The sequence below is a fragment of the Alosa sapidissima genome, chromosome 3 (genome assembly GCF_018492685.1).
Source record: "Alosa sapidissima isolate fAloSap1 chromosome 3, fAloSap1.pri, whole genome shotgun sequence".
Classification (NCBI taxonomy): Eukaryota; Metazoa; Chordata; class Actinopteri; order Clupeiformes; family Clupeidae; genus Alosa; species Alosa sapidissima.
In genome coordinates this window covers 25,078,935-25,099,369 of record NC_055959.1, presented here as the reverse complement: position 1 = coordinate 25,099,369, position 20,435 = coordinate 25,078,935, and the positions used below count along the sequence as shown (strand labels likewise).

Sequence of the window (20,435 nt, the reverse complement as noted above, 5' to 3'; positions counted from 1 at the left end):
CCAGTCCTCTGTACATTTCATGGCATTGAACAGTGCCTGAGAGGTGGGTTGCTGATGGCTGATGGTTGATCTGATCTGATCTGATGAAATAGCACAGTGGGCTCTGGAGGGTAAAGTGTACTTCCTGCGCATCCTGCACCACACAGTGACCTCAGGGATCCATCAGCCCTGCAGGACGTGTCTGCGCCTGTGTGTGGGAGAGACAGAGAGAGAGAGGGAGACAGGTGCTCCAGGCGCATGGAGTGGGCTTAGAGTGCCACCCTGTGGCCTGTCTAGTGAAATGCATAAAATCATAATACATCTGAAACACAGAGTAGTGTACCCTATAACTAAAGGCTAAAAGACTGAGTTGTCTGTAAATGACAACACACCCATGTTCTGTGGAGAGACTACTTGATATAGAGTGTACTGCAGTATTTCCTTTAATGTATTTTGTTCAGAAACATTCAGGTGAAGTTATCTTGCAGAATGTTAGGCCAACTCCATTTGTTTGTATTAGTATTAAGTAAACATATCTGTAGTAGAAATTAACCTTGGAGTCAATATGATTTAATTCAGGAAACTGTAGCAGGGAAGCTGGCATATTTGGTGTGCATTAAAGTGTTGCCAAAAAATGTGACACATTTGCTTCCATAAATATTCATGTCACTTGGCTTTTGCCCGTGTTTCTCCCTCCCTTAGCAGCATTCTGTCTGGGGGTGTGAACGTATGTAAATACATTACAAGAGTTTTCATTAAAAATATCAGAAATTACTCTGCCGTGTGTAATTCCTTTCTCTCTCTCTCTCTCTCTCTCTGTGTGTGTGTGGTAAGTGAGAGAGAGAGAGTATGCATGGCTTGTTTACAACTCTTATAAGGCATTAACGTTAGACTTTGTCACAGTATGAAGGGTTCCCATCCACCTGAGTGGGACTTCAGTGCTTGAAATGAATGTAGGTGATGTATTACTAGTGCTGCTATTACTGACCACGGATTCATTTACATCACATTCACTTGCCTCATTTGGCACTCCTTAAAATGTAGCTCTGTTGAATATAATCGCAGCGTGAACTCTGACCAACCGGTGAGGAAATTGTGATTACGCTGTCCCTTGTGATGCCCACTGTTGTACTCGCAATGATGCTGCAGTTGTCATCTCACCTTTTATAATGCTCTAAGGTTGTAAACATTCAGGTTAATTTTTCTGTGTTTGTATGTTTGTCTGTATGTGTTTGGGTTGCAAAATTATCCACATCATTGTGGTCAGAACATGGCCAGGAGCTGCCCAGGGCTCTGTGTTGCCTAGAGACGCTGTTGGCCATCCAGGGGCTTGGCTCTCCTGCCTTCGGATTTCTCCAGGAGGGGTCGTTGGGAGGGTGGGGGGCAGCAGTGAGTCAGATCAGACTTGACAGCCCTGACGGCTGACTGCATCACGTCTCAGCCACTGCTCTGCGCTCAACAGCTCACTCAAGCAGACTCAAGTGGGTAGTGGATGAACGTGCACCTCAAACAAGCATCTGCATCTCTGAACGTGTTTTCTATTCAGGTTTCAGTAAGCTGATGAGTTGAGGGGGTGTCGGATCAATTAGGTTGGTTGCAGTTGGCTTGAGGTAAGTTTCCACTCTTCCCAATAGTAAAAAAGGGCCAACATATTGGAAGGGTTATTTAACACCACCTTGTGGTGAAACACATTACAGCAGGCCATGTGTCCCAGTAAATTGGCTTCAGTCTGTATAGTATAAAGAAAAAGTATAAATACTCTTTTGATCCCGCGATGGAAATTTGGTCTCTGCATTTAACCCAATTAGTGAAACACAGTGAACACACAGTGAGGTGAAGCACACACTAATCCCGGCGCAGTGAGCTGCCTGCAACAACAGCGGCGCTGCTGAGCAGTGAGGGGTTAGGTGCCTTGCTCAAGGGCACTTCAGCCATGCCTACTGGTCGGGGTTCGAACCGGCAACCCTCCGGTTACAAGTCCGGAGCGCTAACCAGTAGGCCACGGCTGCTGTGTATTAGCCCGGGAAGCTCTGTAGTTCTGAAGAACACATAAGGATACAATGATCTCTCTATCTCTCTCAGATAGTGTGGATGGAGGCTGCTGAAGCTTCCACAACAGACTTAACTGGCCACTGCACTGTGTGCAGATCTAGACACTATGGTTGATGTCCTAGTCATCCTCTGCTTGTGCCTAAAAGGCTGTCTATGCTTTTATACCTCTTGTCACATGTCGGAACACAGGCTGTTGTTGTAGTTTAAGTTGTTTATTTGTCTATTTTTTGTTTTTTTTTCCGTTTTATTGCACCCATTTGGCAAACATGTTTTCACAGTACCAATGCAGAAGGGAAACAAACCATCAAACCAATAAACAAACAAACAAACAAATAAAAAGGACAAAAATAAACCAACAAGGCTTGTGGCTGACATGTTATTTATAGATATTTACACAGTCAGATTCTGCCTTTGTTATCATGGCAGGACTCCCTCTCTTTGACCCCCCACTGTCACTCAAAGCTCTCTCCTGGGACGAGCGTGTACTACAGAACCCTCAACAACCCCCCTGAAAAAAAAACATTCAAGTATTTCCTCTTGTTGCACAGGCACTGGGTTTGACTGGGACAGAGGTGCACAGAACGCTTTGTGTCATATGTATTCTACGTCCAGCTCTGCACTCTGCAGTATAGAAGTGTTCAGAACAAGGACAGCGTGAGACGGTATCCAAACAAACAAATAAAACAAGCAAACAAAGCAATCTCCATCTCCCATCTGTCACTGTATTTTGGTACGCAGTTCAATAAATAATTTTCAAAAGCAACATATTAAACTATCATGCTGCTTTTAATCTCAGTGTCACAATGGACATTTTTTATCAGAACAGTTGGCACTGTGAGATCTCATAACTGGTGATGCCTGTGTGAGAACTCAACCCAAAAACTAAAGGCACTCTCCAGTTAAAGTAAATTATGTTTCATTGGGCACTGAAAATAATAATAATAATAATAATAAAGTAATGGCAGTAACAGTGACTTGATGAAATACAAACCCACTGAACCCTCTAAAGATTTCCAGTAAGCCTTTAGCTTACTACTAAACTCAACTACTACAAAATCAAAACTAAAACACATCCATCTATCCCTCTGTAATCACCTGTATGGCCTTAATACCCAAGACTTAACATCTAATGACAGTCCACTAATCCAGCCAGGAACCTCCAAAGGATGGCTCTTTTGCAGTGTATGCTGTTTGCTGACCTGTTCACCAAGACATGGAAGCAGTATGAGGATGACAGATGATGCTGGTCTGCTGACTGGTTAGAAAAGCAGAAGGACCTGGCGGATTGGATACTGGGTGTGGCAATGTGACACAAACAACCAAAAGCCAAACCTAAGCAGATTAGACATCCCAGAGGTGGTGGTGGTGGTGTGGGGGTGAGGTGGGTGGTTGTCAGCTTTTGGTCTGATAGGGAACAGATGAGAGAGGATGTCTGTAGTAGGAAAAAACAGCTCATATAACGAACCTGTACATGCAGCAGCTCTGGGTTCACAGAGCTGGGTGAAAACCACTGCACTACTATCTGTCTCTGTGCAGTAAGCTACAAGAGAGACTATGGTATATGAATGAATGACTATGAATGTTGGCTCCCTCATGAGTTGTTGTGAGGCTGAGCATGTAAGACACGCTATTTGTTCTACTCCAGTGGTGACTGCCTCCATCTCATCTCTCTTCCCATCAAATACACATTGAACTTTTTATTTCACTATTGTACTGCGTGACATTTTTCCAGTGGATACATGTGCAATTTTTGATTAATTGTGCTGAAATGTTGCTCTCTAATTATAAAGGCATAGTTTAACAAACACACACACACAGACACACACACACACACACACAGAGAAAAAAAGAGCAGCACTCGAATCTCAAATAAGCTTTCTTTGAACAAACAAAATATACATCAAGGGAGAGTCCTTCCTGCCTGTGTCAAACCGAAACATCTCACATTTGATTAATCTTCTGTGACAATTTCCCTCTGCCAAGGTTGAGCCACGGTCCCTCGTGTGTGTGCACACACTCAATAGGCACCCATAAACACCCACCCACACACACACACACACACAGTGGCTTTATGGGTAGAGAGGCGGTTTACAGCAAGTCTTGGTCTGGAATTCACTGAATTCAGGATGGAGGCGGAAGGCTCGAGGTGCAAGGCTTCCTCCAACTGGTAAGCAAGTGCTTCCTCTGACACTGACACTCATGCAGTGTTCAGTTTAAGGGGCTGTTGAGAGGAGGGGGGGGGGGGGGGGGGGGGGGGTTTGAATGGTCGGTCCACCCTCCTCCTCCACAACCTGGTGGCTAAGCACCACCAAAAAGAAAGCCGACCCGGCTGTGTAAGCCCAGTAGTCCCCTCTCGCTCTCTCCTGGGGCTCACTACCTCCCCCGGGCGCCGGGCTCATGATGTCGGGCGCGGTAGCCATGCGCCAGGTCATCCTCCACCACGCCGGTGAAGCCCTCCTTCTCCACACAGTCGGACAGCACCTTGAGCACCACACGCACCCGGCGGTCCAGAGCATCCAGGTGGGGTCGGATCAGCACCGGGTTCAGACGGTCCCGCATCAGCGACTCCTCCATCAGACCGCTCAGCTTGTACTCCTCCTTGGCCAGCAGCTGGAGGCGCAGGTAGGTGGAGCGCTTCACTCTGTGGACAGGAAGACAGAAGACAGGACATACAGTAAGCCCATGATGTTGGCCCAGAAAGTCACTATGTGCTAATGATGAGTAACGCTACTGAACTAAAACAATAGCAGACAAGAACCCTCCCTACTTGGGTTGTATAGAAATGCTACTTGACTGTGCATGTCATGAACTGCATCCTCTGCTGTGTCAAATATGTATCAAACGTGACTCAGAAATGCCCCGTATGTTCAAGTCAAGTCAAGTTAAGTCACTTAATTTATATAGCACATTTAAAATCAACAGTTGACCCAAAGTGCTTCATAGTTGAGACAGGCAAACTAGAATGATGTAAAATACAGAGACTTAGAGGGAAGAAGACTTAACTCAGCAGATAGATAAATACATGAATCATACGAGAAATAAAAGTAGCCCAGGGAGAAATCTGATAGTACAAGTTATATTCTACTTGACAGATCAGTATTTTACATATTCAATTTTAATCTAGAACCCCCCAGGATGGTGCCATGTTTCTGCTGGAAGATGATAATCACTTTATCACTTAGATGGAGCAAATTCTTTGCTCTAAATCTGCTCAGACGGAAAGGAGTGAGTCAGAAGAGAAGATAGTCACCTGCAGCACTGACTGAGGGGTACCAGGATGGAGAGCTCATCGTGGGAGTGCTTCCCGAACCTGATGGGGGTTAGAAAACAAAACCAGGTCAGGACGTACGCACGCAGCTGCCAACATCAGAAGCGTCGCGGCGGGGCTGTGAGATGGCGTCTCATGATCAAACGCAGCACCCACAGAAGATGCATGTCAGATTCTCTCTCGGAACGCACTGACGAGACTGGGTCAGCACACACAGAGCAGAGAGCAAAAGTTTGGGAAAGTTTTGGCGAGGCGTAGCAGTTTCCAAAGAGTAAGCGGACAGCAATGTCTGAATCTAAAGCTGATGATACATGGGACAGCATTTTGAGCTGGGCAGTGTTCCTCATTTGTGGTTCTGGCATGTTCCCATTGATATTGGGCAACAATTTCTGATGGAACTGGTTATGTGGTTGCCCAGCAACATCGCTCAAAAAGTTGCCTCATGTATCATACCTTAAGACGAATCCTTGATCTGATGTGGTATCTGGACCGGAGCCGGGCCGACACTCCATCTCAGATGCAACTCCTGTTCTGGGCACGCTCACTGAAGCATGTGCCAATTCGGAGCGTTCGCTGGAGAACAGCTCCCTGAGTCTGGCGCGTTAGCATCGCTGCTGCTGTGTGTATTCGATATGCATTTTCCTCAGGCCCTCTAACGCACGCAGTGGTCTCCCTGGAACAGTCCGCCGCAGTGTGTCTCTCGCTTTCAACTCAGCTGCCTATGACAGTCGAGGGCGAACTTTTAAACTTGTATGAGAGCACATGGTGCCTCACAATGATTCTGTTGCAATGCTTTGAACGTGTTCCACTGCAGTTAGAGACAGCAGAGGGCGATGGGGGAAATGCAGCGTGTCGGCCAAGCTGACGCTCCAACCAAGGCGATGACAACGTGATAGGAGAAGAGATAATGAGAATGCGTCTCACTCACCCTCGGCCATTGTCCAAGTGGATGATAAACGTCTCGTTGCCAAATTTCTCAAAGGTTTCGTAGTGGTGACGATCCATGTTGCCTGAGAAATGAGAGCAATCAGAGTTCTGCTTGGCATTTTTATGACCATGGGGGCCTTTTCCGGTCTTTTTTTATTACGCCTACGCTGAACTGGATCGATCGGGTTGTAGAGAACTACGGTGGCATATCATTTGTAATATGGCATATCATTTGTAAAATGAGTCAGCGACCCACAAATCCTCTGTCAATCCCACAGAATGTAGGTGCTAATGGAGATATTATACATGGAGATTAGTCTTACTGACTAGCGGTTTATCTAAACACATATTCTACTCTCCACCTACCCATGAGGAAATCAAAGATGGTCATGTCCATGACATCCAGGAGTCGAGTGCCTTGGTCATACGGGGGTGTCTGCTTCACCTCGTCGCAGTAGTCAGGGTCCACCTCCCACCTAAACAAACACACAAACAAACAGCCTGAATCAGATTTGAACATGTACTTAAAGGCACAGTCTGTTGAAGGCACAGGTTGTAATGCAGTAGAGTTTTTTCAAATTCAGTAATTTTCTCCTACACAAAGTGGCTGGGATGGAGTCATACAGTATTCCAGCCAATCAACATGCTGCATCTGGAGCACGAAATTAAGGGCTGTCATTTGATGGCTGTTGGCTGTCAACAACCTTTTGACAGAATCACATGTTCATGCCCTCAGAGAGTTAGCGCTGTAGCTGCCTGGCCTCCAGGTGTTGGCTGTAGCAACTCGAGCTAGGTAAAAACGATTGTTTTCGGGTCTGAGATCTATGTGAAAAATCACCGGATTTCTCCTTTAAAGGGGAACTTGTCAACTATTTCAACATAATAAACCTGTTTAGAAATCATTTGGATGGTTAAATGACCTGTGAAAATGGTGATTTTCCCTGCTGCCCTAGCGTCCCCAGGCGGAAAACCAACCTTGCAACATTGAGACTAGTATAAGTATATATAAAATACTTTGGTCTCTGCATTTATCCCAATCCGTGAATTTGTGAAACACACTCAGCACACAGTGAACACACAGTGAGGTGAAGCACACACTAATCCCGGCGCAGTGAGCTGCCTGCAACAGCGGCGCTCGGGGAACAGTGAGGGGGTTAGGTGCCTTGCTCAAGAGACTACTGTCCCGGAAAGAGAAGTGTTTTTTTTTTACCTTCCACATTGTTCTTCCGAACTTAAGCTAACCGTTACGCTAGCTTGTAAACAAATCCATGTGCTTTATCGTTACCTTTTTCCAGTTTGAAATAGCATAATTCACAATTTCTCCAGCAGAGGGGGAACTATAGCTAATCCCTTTAACAGTGAGTCATGGTAAACTGATGGAGCACAAACAGGAGGTCCAGGTGAGCTGGTTAATAGACCTGAGGTGCACAGGGACGCTCAGAGGACAAAGTGAATGGGACAGTCACAAAGTCAACGTCTACTCCTACTATAGTCCATCCCACTGATGCATCACAGTAGGAATAATCCGCTGTGTTTTCGAGCTGGCTGTGATAAGTGGCAGCTGGCTAACCAAACTAACTCTAAAATTACGCTAAAATGCCACCTTTTCTGTGATAGATGGGACTGTGTGGGAGTGTAAATTTGAATGAAAAGCTAGGGATGTACAGTAACACTTTTTTTTGTCTCTTGTTTGCTGGAGCCAGCCTGACACAAAGTCTTTCAGCTCCTCAGTCTCACACAGTGAGATACCGCAGGAGAGACATGGTGCTGGTGCTGGGAAGTGAGTGGTTTCATTCATTAGATATATGTCTCTCTGCTCTTAATGGAGGTTGTGAGGGAGGTTGTGAGGGAGGTTAGGTCTGCCGTAAAAGGGCTCAGAAAGTCAGCAAGTGAGGCCTCATGCACTTCTCCATTTTACAGTGAGACAGCCCTAAGCCCTCACAAACTTACTGGGAACCCGCATCAAAGCCTGTGAGTCTTTGAGTTTGGAGACGAGACAGGGCCAGTGGCGGCTCTGGCTGAAGCTTGCTGAGGGGTGACATCATAGGGAGTGGAGGTGGGGAGGGTGGAGGGGTTAAAAGAGGAGGGGGGGATGGGGGTGGGGGGCAGAGGAACTGTCACTGCAGCTGAAGTAAGTCTCCACGTTCTTCAAGTGAAGAGAAAAAGAGAGAAAGAGTATGGCTGAAGGAGAGAAGGGATGACATGTTCCCTTGCCTATTGCACTCAGACATAATTACACCGAGAGAGATAGATAGAGAGATAGAGAGAGAGAGAGAGAGAGAGAGAGAGAGAGAGAGAGTGATAGAGTGATAGAGCGTGGGGGGACCAAGTGAGCAAAATGACAGAGATGGCTTGAGAGAGAAACGTAATGAGATTGAGGGAAGGAGAGAGAGAGAGATAGAGTGAGTGAGTGAGTGAGTGAGAGATTGAGCAAGACACAGATAAAGGAAGCAGAGAGAAGGAGAGTGAATCTTAAATGGGTCTGTTTTTTCCCCTCTCCTTTGAGTGGGGCTGCGCTCCAGGGCAACTCTATCAGCTTTACCTCTTAAGTAACAACGCTCCGGACTGCGCGGGTGGAATGAGGGATCTGATGGGACATTGTCTGCAGTCACACAAAGATAATGTCATTTCTTTTTTGGCCGCCTCTGGAGGACAAAACTGCAGTGTCATTATTGTGATTGCGCCTGGGCAGCTCTCGCAGGTGAGGGGCTGGGGGAGTGTGTGTGTGTGTGTGTGAAGGTGGTGGTGGTTGAAGAACGAGCTTACTCGGCTTTCTTGCGCTTGTGGTAGGAGCGGCGCCACGGGTTCCTCCAGGTCTTGCGCTTGGCCAGGGCCAGGTCTGGGAGGAAGGCGGCCAGCGAGCCCTCGATCTGGTCCGGTTTGCCACACAGAGCATGCTCAGTGGAGCAGTAGTAAGAGCACTCGCCGTAGAAACAGATGTTGTTGGCTAAACAAAAAAAAGGAGAGATAGAGAAAGAAGAAAAGAGAGAGAGAAAGAGAGAGAGGTTTAACACTCATTTATTATACGGCTCTTCACAATGCAAGTAGAATGCTCCATTGACTTGAATGGGATTTCCGAAAGTTCTAGCCATAGACTGTATATATAGATATATACAGTCTATGGTTCTAGCGGTCATTATTTCTTGGGAAAGGACCTCTGAAAACAAGAATGACCGCTGTCAATGGCAACGGAGTTTGTGCTTGGAACTTCATTCAAAAGTGAAAGCAGACGGTTGATCAGCTGTGTTCTAAAGAATGTTTGATTCAAGTTCAGTGTGTGTTGCGAACTATTTGTTTCTCAGCAAAAGCCACGACGAAACGGTAACAAATAAGTGTAAAGAGACATATCATGGAGTTTATTTTTTTCGTTTTGGCAAGTAGCCATATAATAAGCGGGATAATGTATAGAACGCCGGTCATCATGGGAAAATAAGTCCCTTCAGGGCGAAACAAGTCCGGTTCGCCCTGTCGGAACTTATTTTCCCCATAATGACCGGCGTTCTATACAATATCCCTTACTTATTGAACCTGTATGCAGGGGGGGGGGGGGGGGGGCAGACAGAGAGAAAGAGAAGGTTTAGCAGGTAGGTTACACACTGCCATTGCCTGGTTAGCTTTTACAGTAACTTCTCAAGCTCATGCAAACCCTCCGACCCCAATGAGACCCTAGCGCCTCCTGAAGCCAAACGTCCTGACTCAGACACTCAAGAGAGGTTTAGAGCTCAGCCAAGCAGCCAGCGGCAAACTGTTTCTCTGGCTAGGGATGCCTGTAGTAAGCTGTGCACAAATCAGATAACATGAGGGCTGTCTTTGTCTGGGCTCCTGTAGAACAGCATTCTTTTATTTATGCAGGCCTGAGACCTGTTTCTTGAGTCTATTTAGTTTGTGATTTCATCAACTTGTAAATCTCATGCTCTCATCAGCTCTATGGAAGTGCAACTTGAGAAGATGTTTGGGGCTGTGGTTGGGGCTGGCCTGCTCTGATACAGTGTTATTGTGTCTAGAAATGTTGGCAGGGTTGTAGTTGACCTTTAGAAACATTCAAAAGTCAATGGTCGTATAGTTAGTAGACCAACATCTATCATGGTAAACAAATGTAAGTCATCTTTTTAATGAGGTTGAGCTCACATTAAAATATTTTTCAGCACAATTTTTATATAGCTGTTTTCAAGGGACCTTTCATGTAATATTTTGTGTGAATTATCATTCTATTATCATATATGTCATGCCCTTGAGTTCATTATGAAGATGCTTTTAAATTGTAATAAATGATGTTCATAAATATTTAATTCTATGTTATACTATACAGTGTGACACAACCCATGGGGACTGTTGGCGTGGGAATTAAATTTCACCAGCAAATGCAAATCTGCCAGGTTGACTAATTATATCCAATCCAACTCGGTTCCATTTGCTCGGCTGAAACAACTCTACACCCACTTTGTTTTAAAACAGGCCCCTTACAGCAGGGAAGGAACTGATGTGTGTGCAAGTGCTTTCTGATGAAAAGGTCAATGCTAGCCTCGTTCCCTTGGTAACTCTTGCGTGTTTTCACGCTTGACTTCTGCTCCGATTGCTTCGTGCGCGAGAGGAAGCGCTTGGCTCCGGGGCAGCCTAAAACAGCCTAGGCCGCTCCGGCTGATGAGATGAAAGGCCTTGGGAACGCTTTGGGAATGGCGCGGGAATATTGATACCGGCGGATATGTGGTGGTTCTGCCGCGACCACGGAAAAGCTGTTGGTATCTTCAGGGTGTGTGTGTGTATGTGTGTGTGTGCGCGCGCATGTGTGAGTGCGCACAGAGGTCCTGCCATGGTTATGTTGATACCTGGGGATATGAAGAAGGTTCTCCACAACTTCTTGTCCCGAGTCACGTCCCGGATTTCCCTCGTCATATTGACAAGGCGCCCGGCAACTGGCGGCACGCGACGGAAGTCCAGAATTCTGAGGAAGTGAGAGAGGAGGAGCTCTTAGTGGATGGTTTAAATTGACACATTTCATGCACAACACACCTCCAAATGTACAGTCCCACTCATAATGGCTATTGTTTGTGTATCAATGTCAATGACGTACAGTAATAGAGTATACTGTATGTTAAAGATTGTGTTGAGTGTAACACATTGCAAAGTCACACATTACTGTGTACAGTAACTGTACTCATTACTGTACTCATTACTGTAATCACATTACATCTGCCTCTAAAAACAGTAATGTAACACATTATTGTTCCTAATTCAGTAGTCGCATACATTACAGGTACTCTTACAGAAACTGTACACATTATAGTTAGTACGGTGCTTTTTAGGCTGCTTTCTCCAACTTTGCAGCAAATACACAACAATTAATCTAGTGTAGATTAATGTAACAATCTAATATAACTGAATAAGTAAACTGTAACAGATTACTTTTAATGTATCGACCACAACACTGGTTGTGGCACTGCGTATTTTGTTGCAGCGCTCTGCGGAGTGTTAACTATTGTTCTGTACAAAATGGTAACTCTACTGCACTGTGCCACATGTATGTCTGATGTAAAGTGCCAATAGTGGAAGCCCTTGTGTCCTGCTTTGCCTTGCCTCATATGCAAACCCATTCATAATTCATCAGAATGAAGCCTTGTGCTCAGTGTAACTGTCCTTTCCACAGCACTACGCTGGCCTCAGATTCATATACACAGAGAGTTCTCAGCCCACAAGAGATGCAAAAGTGTGACCCCCCCCCCCCCAATTAACATGAAAAATACATGCTGCGTATCCTCAGGCAAACTGGTTGGCTTAAACGAAAAGAAAATGTTTTGCATGGGAAATGTTTTAGCTTGCACAGAGCTTGTGGAAACACATTTCCATCCAACTAAACATCTTATTCTCTCTCTTTATTTTTCAATTACAAACCAATCATGATTTGGTCATAAGTTCATTCATCATCTTAATAATTTGATGGTAGTAAAGATAGCAGATGGCTTGCCTTACTATCTAGAAGGAAGGCTTGGCTTACTATCTAACCAAATACCACTAAATATGAACTCTCTATAGAGTTACATATGAAATTCTCTATCACAACAAGCCTGGAGAAAGAGAGGCTTCTGTCATTCTCAAATTAATCTCTGTTTCTCTCTCTTCAAAATTGAAAGTAGAATAGAATAAACAGAATATTTTGTGATGCCTGCACACCACTGAATCATTACTGTAAGGCAGATACTGTATGAAACACGCGGCTCAGTGCATTTTCATATGCTGCAGTCCTTTGTGACTTTACACATGTACTCGTTAATGTGCCGAGATAGCGCTGCTGATGAGCAGGCTGATCAGCTCAGGCGCAGCTCCTCGGTGACTCACGTTGTGGCCAATATGAAGCCGCACAATTAAACCAGATGCTAATTTCCTTCCTTCTCTCTCTCTCTCTCTCTCTCTCTCTCTCTCTCTCTCTCTCTCTCTCTACGTGTTCCCTCCGAGAGATTAACCCTGGGGAAGGGAAGCGTGGCCCAAGCCCCCGGGACCGAAACCTGAGCCGGGAGACCAAAGCACCGCTCTTGGGGGCTGGTGGGGTGGAGGGGGAAGGAGAGGGGATGGTGGTGTGTGTGTGTGTGTGTGTGTGTGTGTGTGTGTGTGTGTGTGTGTGGGAGGGGGGTCAGATCTGCTGACTCATGTCGCTGGCCAGTGGCGACAAAGAGAGGCCTTTGTGGGGAGGAGAACGACTTCCTGTAGGACACCGGGAAGGAGGGGTGTATGTGTGTGTGTGTGTGTGTTTGCATGTGTGTGTGTGTGTGTGTGTGTGTGTGTGTGTGTGTGTGTGTGTGTGTGTGTGTCTCTGTGTGTGTGTGTGTGTGTGTGTGTGTGTGTGTGTGTGTGTGTGTGTGTGTGTGTCTGTGTGAGTGTGTGTGTGTGTGTGTGTGTGTGTGTGTGTGTGTGTGACGTGGGTGAGGAGAGAAGGGGGACGTGAAGGACACTACATCTGCATGTCTCAGAGAACAGGGAGAATGCAACAGAGGAGCACACACAGACACACACACTGTGCCAGTAGGGCCTGTTCAATGTGTGCATCCACACGCATCTGACACGACTGTCTCAAAAATAGGTTGAAATATTTACCGTTGTATAATAGTATGCATCTGACATATGCAGCACACGTGTCTAGACTGCTGTAGACTATTAAGAAAAACGTGTTCCTGACAAACACATGTCATCGGCTCTCTATGCGCCACATTTAAGGAGCAGAGAGCATGTCTGATGTCTGGTGGACGTGTTTGTACTGCACGTCCAGAAACAATATGTCTACCATATTATTTACTGTGGAAAAATACCTCAGTTTGAAAAAGGCCATAGACATACAATGTGTATACATACAGTGTTCATATAAAATGTATGTGTAGAGTATATACTTTGTTCTGGCGTGGAACATTCCACCCTTGTGCTATGATAAGGCTCAGACTGTGTTCTCTGCAGGCCTTTGTCCAAGAGTCACATAGGAATTACAGGAGGTTGCGAGCTCTGTGCGTAATCTAAGCGTTCCGGGCCTTGAAAGGGAGAAACAAAATGAAATGTGCTCTTTTTTGGACAACTGGAGCCTCCTCCTGTCTCAAAATTGATACCATGTTTGCATACTTTGGGGTTTTTAGGGTGTTTTTTTCCCCTTGACCGACCCACACAAAAATCCTCTGGCCAGACAGACTTGACATGGCATGGCATCTGCATGGGCTGCCGTCTGAGTGCACTTGGCAGCAGGGGAGGTCCGTGTGCTGTTCTGCTCCACCTAACAGAGCTGCGCTGTTCTCACCCTTCATCTGGAGTTACGTCGGCCTGACGTGCCGGCCAGGTAATGCAATATCAACCTCCACTGCTGTGGTCTGAGGTACTGCAACCACCTCACGACCTCTTAGGTGCAGAAGGTACAAGCAAAAGAAGTACAGGGTACAAGTACAAGTAAAAAGAAAATGCAAAAGTGCTTTTTTGTAGTACACTGGGGAAAGATATTAAATGACGGCGTCTTTGCCCAGTGTACAAAAGAATGTGTTTCAGACCTGTCTCTGAGAAATTCTTTGCAATAAATGAATGAATGATGATTGCTACAACTGGCTAAGTTATTTTTGTAATCTTTTGAGAGATTTCTCAACTGTTACAGTTACAGTTATATTGTGTGTGAGGAGGAAATGACATCTACTGTAATACATTTGAGGTTTAAATAAATGTTACGATGAGAGGTTAAGATTTATTAGAAAAACTCACGTCCATGGGTCTCAGTAGACTCTGAACCCTGAAGTGTTTACACCCTTGTATACCTTTATTTTGACAGCTGACTTGTTGCTGTGAGTTAATGGATGTGAATGATATGTTTTTCAGCATTCCCATAAAGCAGAAGTAATGAGGTAGAGCTATTGCTAATTAGCATGCAGGGGACCAGTAGTCTCTCATGGCTATAGTTCAGGCACCATGGGATCAGCACCAAGAGAACACGCACACCCCTCTACGTTTACACAATCCCATACGGAGGTCACGATGAACACCGACAGAACGCACCAGGGTGCTCCACTCACCTGTCCAGGTGGAAGGCTGCTATCTCAGCATTGTGTCTCTCAAAGTCGGAGAAGTAGAAGAAGTCTGGAGGGGTTTCTTGTTCCCTTGTCTGCCTGTCAAAGAAAAGGATAAAAAGAGATTTGTTAGGTTCTCCTCTGCAAAGCTTGATCAGTTACTGTGAGGTCAATTCAAAAGGTCTGGTGTTAGGTTTGTGTAGTGCTGTTGCTGCCCCACTGACTGGCCATAGAGGAACACGCTCAAACTTCTATTTTTAACGCCTATTTATGTCTCAAATTAGATATGGGTGCTGTGCACACATATCTGCCCACATTTAATTCAAAACTACATTTCACACACACATCAGCTGTGTGTGTTTCCTGTCACCAACCCTCTCTGATCATCACAAAACAAAGAAGCCTTCCACATGCACTAGGGCTGTTTCCAGATCAGTAGTTGGTAAGAAACAGTGTGTGCAATGTGTAAAATATGTGCTCTGTGTCCCGGAACTTAAATGTCTGAAACAGAGAAGCACTATTGTTTCAGACTCCATGATGTGAGAAATATGTCATTTTCCCCCCAACGCCGTCATTTTCAGTCCATTTAGCGCTATGCAGATCATTACTCTACAAATGTAGCTAATTTGCTGCAGGGAAGAGCCACGAGAGCGAGTGTAGCTACCAGGCCTTTAGTAATGGCTGATCTGTGCTCCGGGGAGAGGATGAGAGGTTGCCGTGCTGCCCTCTCTACGAGCCAATCATCCGCACAGCCAGCACCCAGTGCCCATTCAGCTACACCACGCCACCTCCTGCTCCCCACCTCTCCCACCCACCACCACCACCACCACCAGCCTCATTACTGTAAGGGCTTCCTATCTCGGGAAACCTATAAAAGCTTTCTCTCAGCATCCTGTCTTCAAGCTCTCTCGCCCCTTTCCCCCAGCCCCCTCAACCCCCCCCCACGTCCACCGCCCGTCCACCCCCCGTCCATTCCATCCCGCCCAATCCATTAGCCCAAAGAGCAGTACACAGCCCCCTGCTCTCTGACAGCATCAATGTGGGCTGAGCCGTAATGGAAAGGGCCCCTTCAGGTCTTTCTTATTTATTTATTTATCTAGCAGGGCTTGTCCGGGAAAAAGCGGGCTTTTCTGCGTCAATCCGGCCCCCGTTCTCCATTATGATCCATTCAATTTTCCCCAGCTGAAGGGGAGGCAAATGGGGTTTTTATTAGGACGGGGGGTGGGGATAAAGATGGTGCCGCTCTGAATCAGTGGAATGGAGCAGAATGATGGTGGTGATGGTGGTGTGTGTGTGTGTGTGTGTGGGGGGGGGGGGAGGGTTGCCCCCGGCTCACTTTCAGAGTGAGGCGCACAATGGGTTTTCGTAAAGGCCACCTGCCCTCTTATGAGCTCCACTCTGCACACACACACACACACACACACACATACACACACACACACAGACACACACACACACACACACACACACACACACACACATACACACACACACACACACAGACACACACACACACACACACACACACACACACACACACACACACACATACACACTCTTGGGGATGCAGCAGTGACTGAAATGCAGCCCTCTCTGGAGCATCAAGTGGCCAACACTGGCCCCCTACAGCTTTAGCTCACTCAGCTCCACAGCCATCGCTCACAGACATCACTGTTCATAAGGGGAAGACACACACACACATCTGTGAGATTGACAAACTAGTGTGTGTGTGTGTGTGTGTGTGTGTGTGTGTTTTGGGTACATGATAAGGTGTATGATGGAAGAGCGATGAGATGTATGCAGGTGGAGTGGAATGGCCTGCAGCTGTGATGAGGAAACTCTAAAATGATACATATCTGCACTTTATGTCCCTTCTGCCTCTTTTCGGGGGGGGGGGGGGGGGGGGGGGAGAAAAAACCCCAATGACCTAGAGAACCCGCTGCTTAGGCAGAACTCAGCCCCTGTCACAATGCCTCCCTCTCACCTCGTGATAACACGGAACGTTTTGCTCAGAGCTTTGGACCGCTTCGACTCTTTTTTTTCGTATCTGCTAAACGCGCCAGCGCTGTCTCTCCTCTCCTCTCCTCTCCTCTCCTCTGGCACTGCGGCACTGTCAGCCCCCGCTGTTGCCGCGGTCACCGTGACCCCGCTGCCTTCTTCCTGTCGGTGAGGAAGGAAGTGAGCGAACAAGCATCGCGCGGGGCTCGCTGACTCGCCTGCTCGTTCCACCCCCCGCCCCCCCCCCTCCCCGGCTGCGGTGATGGAACGGCGATGTGACACTTCGGTGCACTTGGGAAGCCGGCGCCCCAGAAGCCAGAGCCTGCGCCGCTTAATGTGCCATTGTGTCGGCAGTGGGCGAAGGCAGGGCAGCGCACAGTCAGGAGCCGGGTAATTACCTCGATACCAATCTATAGAGCGCACGCCAATAAAACTTTGAGACAAGTCGTTTGTGTGCTGTCTGACCCTGGCCCGACAGAGAGGAATGTCAAGATCGCTTCTGGTCGATAGATTTTTGTAAAAAAAAAAAAAACGAGGCTATGAAATAGGTCAGCACTTAAAACAGTTAAAAGTCACTTAACTCTGAGGGCATTTGGTGAAGGGGTAAATGAACATGCTGAACAAGACGTGGCCCATTCATTCAAACTCTCCTTATGGCTCTGAGGGGAATATTGCTCTCACATCAATTGGCTTTCATTCAGTGTCAAGTGTATGACGTGTACATAGATGTCATATAAGTGGTTACATGCACATACACACGCACAGTCAGACATACACACACGCACACACACACACTTGGACACACACACACACATGCTCTCACACTAGGTTGTCCTTTAAATCAGCGCACTTGAGGGCTGGTTCACGACAGGAATCCCAGAGAAGCAGGGGGGGAAAGAGGAGATGCTGCGAGCTGCTTTGTAGCCTAAATGTGCTGAGCGAAGCTGTTTAAAGGCAGCATTAACGTTAGCGGCACTCCAGTCTGAGGGGCCAACAGGCCGGCCTACTTGTGCTTTTGTCTTCTACGTGTCCTCCTTCTTACTGAGAATTAGTCGACCTGGTGGCAAAAGAATAAGAAGGAAAAAGAGTCTTCTATTCCCTATTCCCTTTTTGGCAGTGACGTCCTGCCTGTTTTTTTGTATTGAGGACACAGAGGGATGACAATCCTGGCCCACAACAATGCGTGCTCTCTTGGGAGTTTGCCTGGCTCCCCAGATGACAATGCAATAAAAAAGCACGTGTTTTGCATTACATAATGGAGTGGTGTTTAAAACTGTGATGAAGCTTTGCCTTTCTATCTGATCCTCAGAGAGGATTATGGGAGGTTTCTTATGTATAGAGAGAAAAGCCATCAAACGCTGGCATATTAAGACTTATTTTTAAAATAACTTTTTTTATATAGCTGCATGTCCCAGTTTTTTGTATGGCTGAACACACTGTTTTGACGCAGTGAGAACAACTTGACTCAAGAATTACTGAGCACTGATGTTCAAAAAAAAAAAAAATCTAAAATATCAAAACCAGATGAAGCAAATAATCTGGTAAGAATGTGTAACAATACGATAAAGCTAGAACAAGTAAAAATTCATTGTTTTGGGGTTAAAACAGGCAGCCCAATTAAGCCCAGTTCAGGCACTCATGTTTCAAGGCATGGCAACAGCTGCTAGCTCTCTGTCTGTGGTGCAGGTCTGTGTCAGGACTCAGAAGAGAGAGAGAGAGCGCGAGAGAGAGAAAGAGAGGGCGAGAGAGAGAGAGAGAGCGAACGTGCGTAAGGCCAGCACTCAACCAGCAAGCCAGCTGAAATTCCACCGATGGTACTTTGGCTCCTGCCTCTGTGGCTTTCTGCTGCTATCTCCACATCTGTAAGGCAGACAGGACCGCACTTGCCAAGCAGAGCTGCCACTCACTAGAACAAGGTGCTTCCTGTACATGCACACGGGACGCCAGTGAACCCAGATGGGCTTTGGCTGATTACAGCTGCTTTCAATTTGGTCTACGGAGACATCAGAAGGAAAAAAGGAATCTGTGTAGCTCTCCCTTCTCCAACTTGTTGGATCTTGTGGTCAGCTCTATAAGAGGGTGTGATGTGCTGCGTGAAAGGAACAGGGTGGACACTGGCTACTGTGAGCAGTGCAAAAGAGTCTGTCACAGCTCTGGCAATTTTTTTGCCATAATTTGTGTGTAATAACACGCAAAGAATCATGTCATTAGACAGTGTGTAAATCTTAGATATATGGTTTCCAATTAGTAAGGATGATTGATGATGATATAAGAACCTCTCCAACACCATGACTTTGAAAAATGAAGCAGGAACTTCGAGATAGGAAAAGAAGACAGGATCTACAGTAGAGATCACCCAGCAATGGCCCCTGGAATTATTCAATGTCTAGCTTCAAGCTACATTTCTACACTTGCATAATTAATTAAACCCGCTTTCATAACACTGCACCATCTCTTTCAAGGATTAGGCAACGTTTGCAGTATATCTGGCGAGAATGCAAAAAAGCATTTTGCAACAGGGCCAGACTAAATTGGATTCGTTCATGGATCTTGATTACCATAGAGGTTGTTTATCTTCGACGGGAAATAAATGGGTATTTTCAGAGAAACTTGTGTGTGCCAGGCTGCTGTGATGAAGCTTTATGGGGACACGGGAGAAGTGGTGAAGTAACGAGGCCACAAAACAGAGCTCTCCGCCTAAGCTGAGATGATGGTGGGGTAAAAAAGCATCAAACAAAAACAAACCCGGTCCCATAAAGACACAACTTCCTGTGTGCAAACTCTGCAAGGGGAGATGGGAGTGTTAGTGACTGTGTGTGGGAGTTCAAGTTTGGATTCTAGTGAAAGAAAACCAGAACATTTTCTCATCTGTATGCTTACAGAATCCACTGATTTCCTTTGATAACCCCCACCCCCCATTTTTCTTTCTTTTGCTCCAAAATGTTACACTTCGGTATGAAATAGCCAGCATGTGAAAGCTACATGTGGTTCTCAGAGAATGGGAAAGCAGACACATGAATGGTGAATAGCACATTGTCCTGGTACAAATAGAATGGAAATGCATATTAGACGGGCCAACCTCCATCTCCAAGGTAGTCACTATTTGTTAGATGACCAACACTTGATCACCTTTCGCCTGCGTTTGCGTTGCCTGGAGGTCGTGCTCGTACCAAACAAGACCTTGATTAAACATCTAGCATGGCAAAGGTTGTGTCACCTCAGAAGACGCGGATGAATGCCACCCCTTATCAATTGTGTTTGTTTCCCTTTGCCCCGCAACAGGGTTGTCTGTTAATAAGAAAACGCGCATTCATCAGTGGGTTGAAGGAATTACTGGTCATTGTGATTTTTAATTAGAACCACCTTAGGGGGCGCCGGCACAAGATTACGGTGCATTGATTCCCTCTTCCACGGCCCCTTCCTTCTCACCCTCCCCCCCCCCATTCCTCTCTTTCACCCACCCCTTCTTGGGACAGTGTCCCTAGGCAGGCTCCCAGTGTGGAGCTGAGAATCTGCTCTCTCTCTGTGTGTGTGTGTGTGTGTGTGTGTGTGTGTGTGTTCACTCAGGCATTCTTCTTAGGCGGCCTCCAGCAGGTTCCTTCTGCCACAGAGCATGGTGGCATTGTGCTGGCATGAAACCTAATCCCCCAGCCAGTCAGTCCTCCTCTGCGTGGCTTTCTGAGCAGGTT

At 46.4% G+C, this 20,435-nt stretch overlaps 1 protein-coding gene across 1 annotated transcript in view; it reads right to left on the bottom strand.

Moving 5' to 3' along the window:
- Nucleotides 1-2,224: 2,224 nt before the first annotated feature.
- Nucleotides 2,225-20,435, bottom strand: part of fam20ca (FAM20C golgi associated secretory pathway kinase a) — a 38,337-nt gene continuing 20,126 nt past the window's right edge. The window contains exons 4-10 of the mRNA XM_042087460.1: nucleotides 14,755-14,847; nucleotides 11,053-11,168; nucleotides 8,993-9,173; nucleotides 6,593-6,702; nucleotides 6,228-6,309; nucleotides 5,282-5,341; nucleotides 2,225-4,672 (exon numbers count right to left, since the gene is read on the bottom strand). Of these exons, the coding sequence (XP_041943394.1) occupies nucleotides 4,405-4,672; nucleotides 5,282-5,341; nucleotides 6,228-6,309; nucleotides 6,593-6,702; nucleotides 8,993-9,173; nucleotides 11,053-11,168; nucleotides 14,755-14,847 (910 nt within the window). The 3' untranslated portion in view covers nucleotides 2,225-4,404. The remainder of the gene's footprint in view (nucleotides 4,673-5,281; nucleotides 5,342-6,227; nucleotides 6,310-6,592; nucleotides 6,703-8,992; nucleotides 9,174-11,052; nucleotides 11,169-14,754; nucleotides 14,848-20,435) is intronic.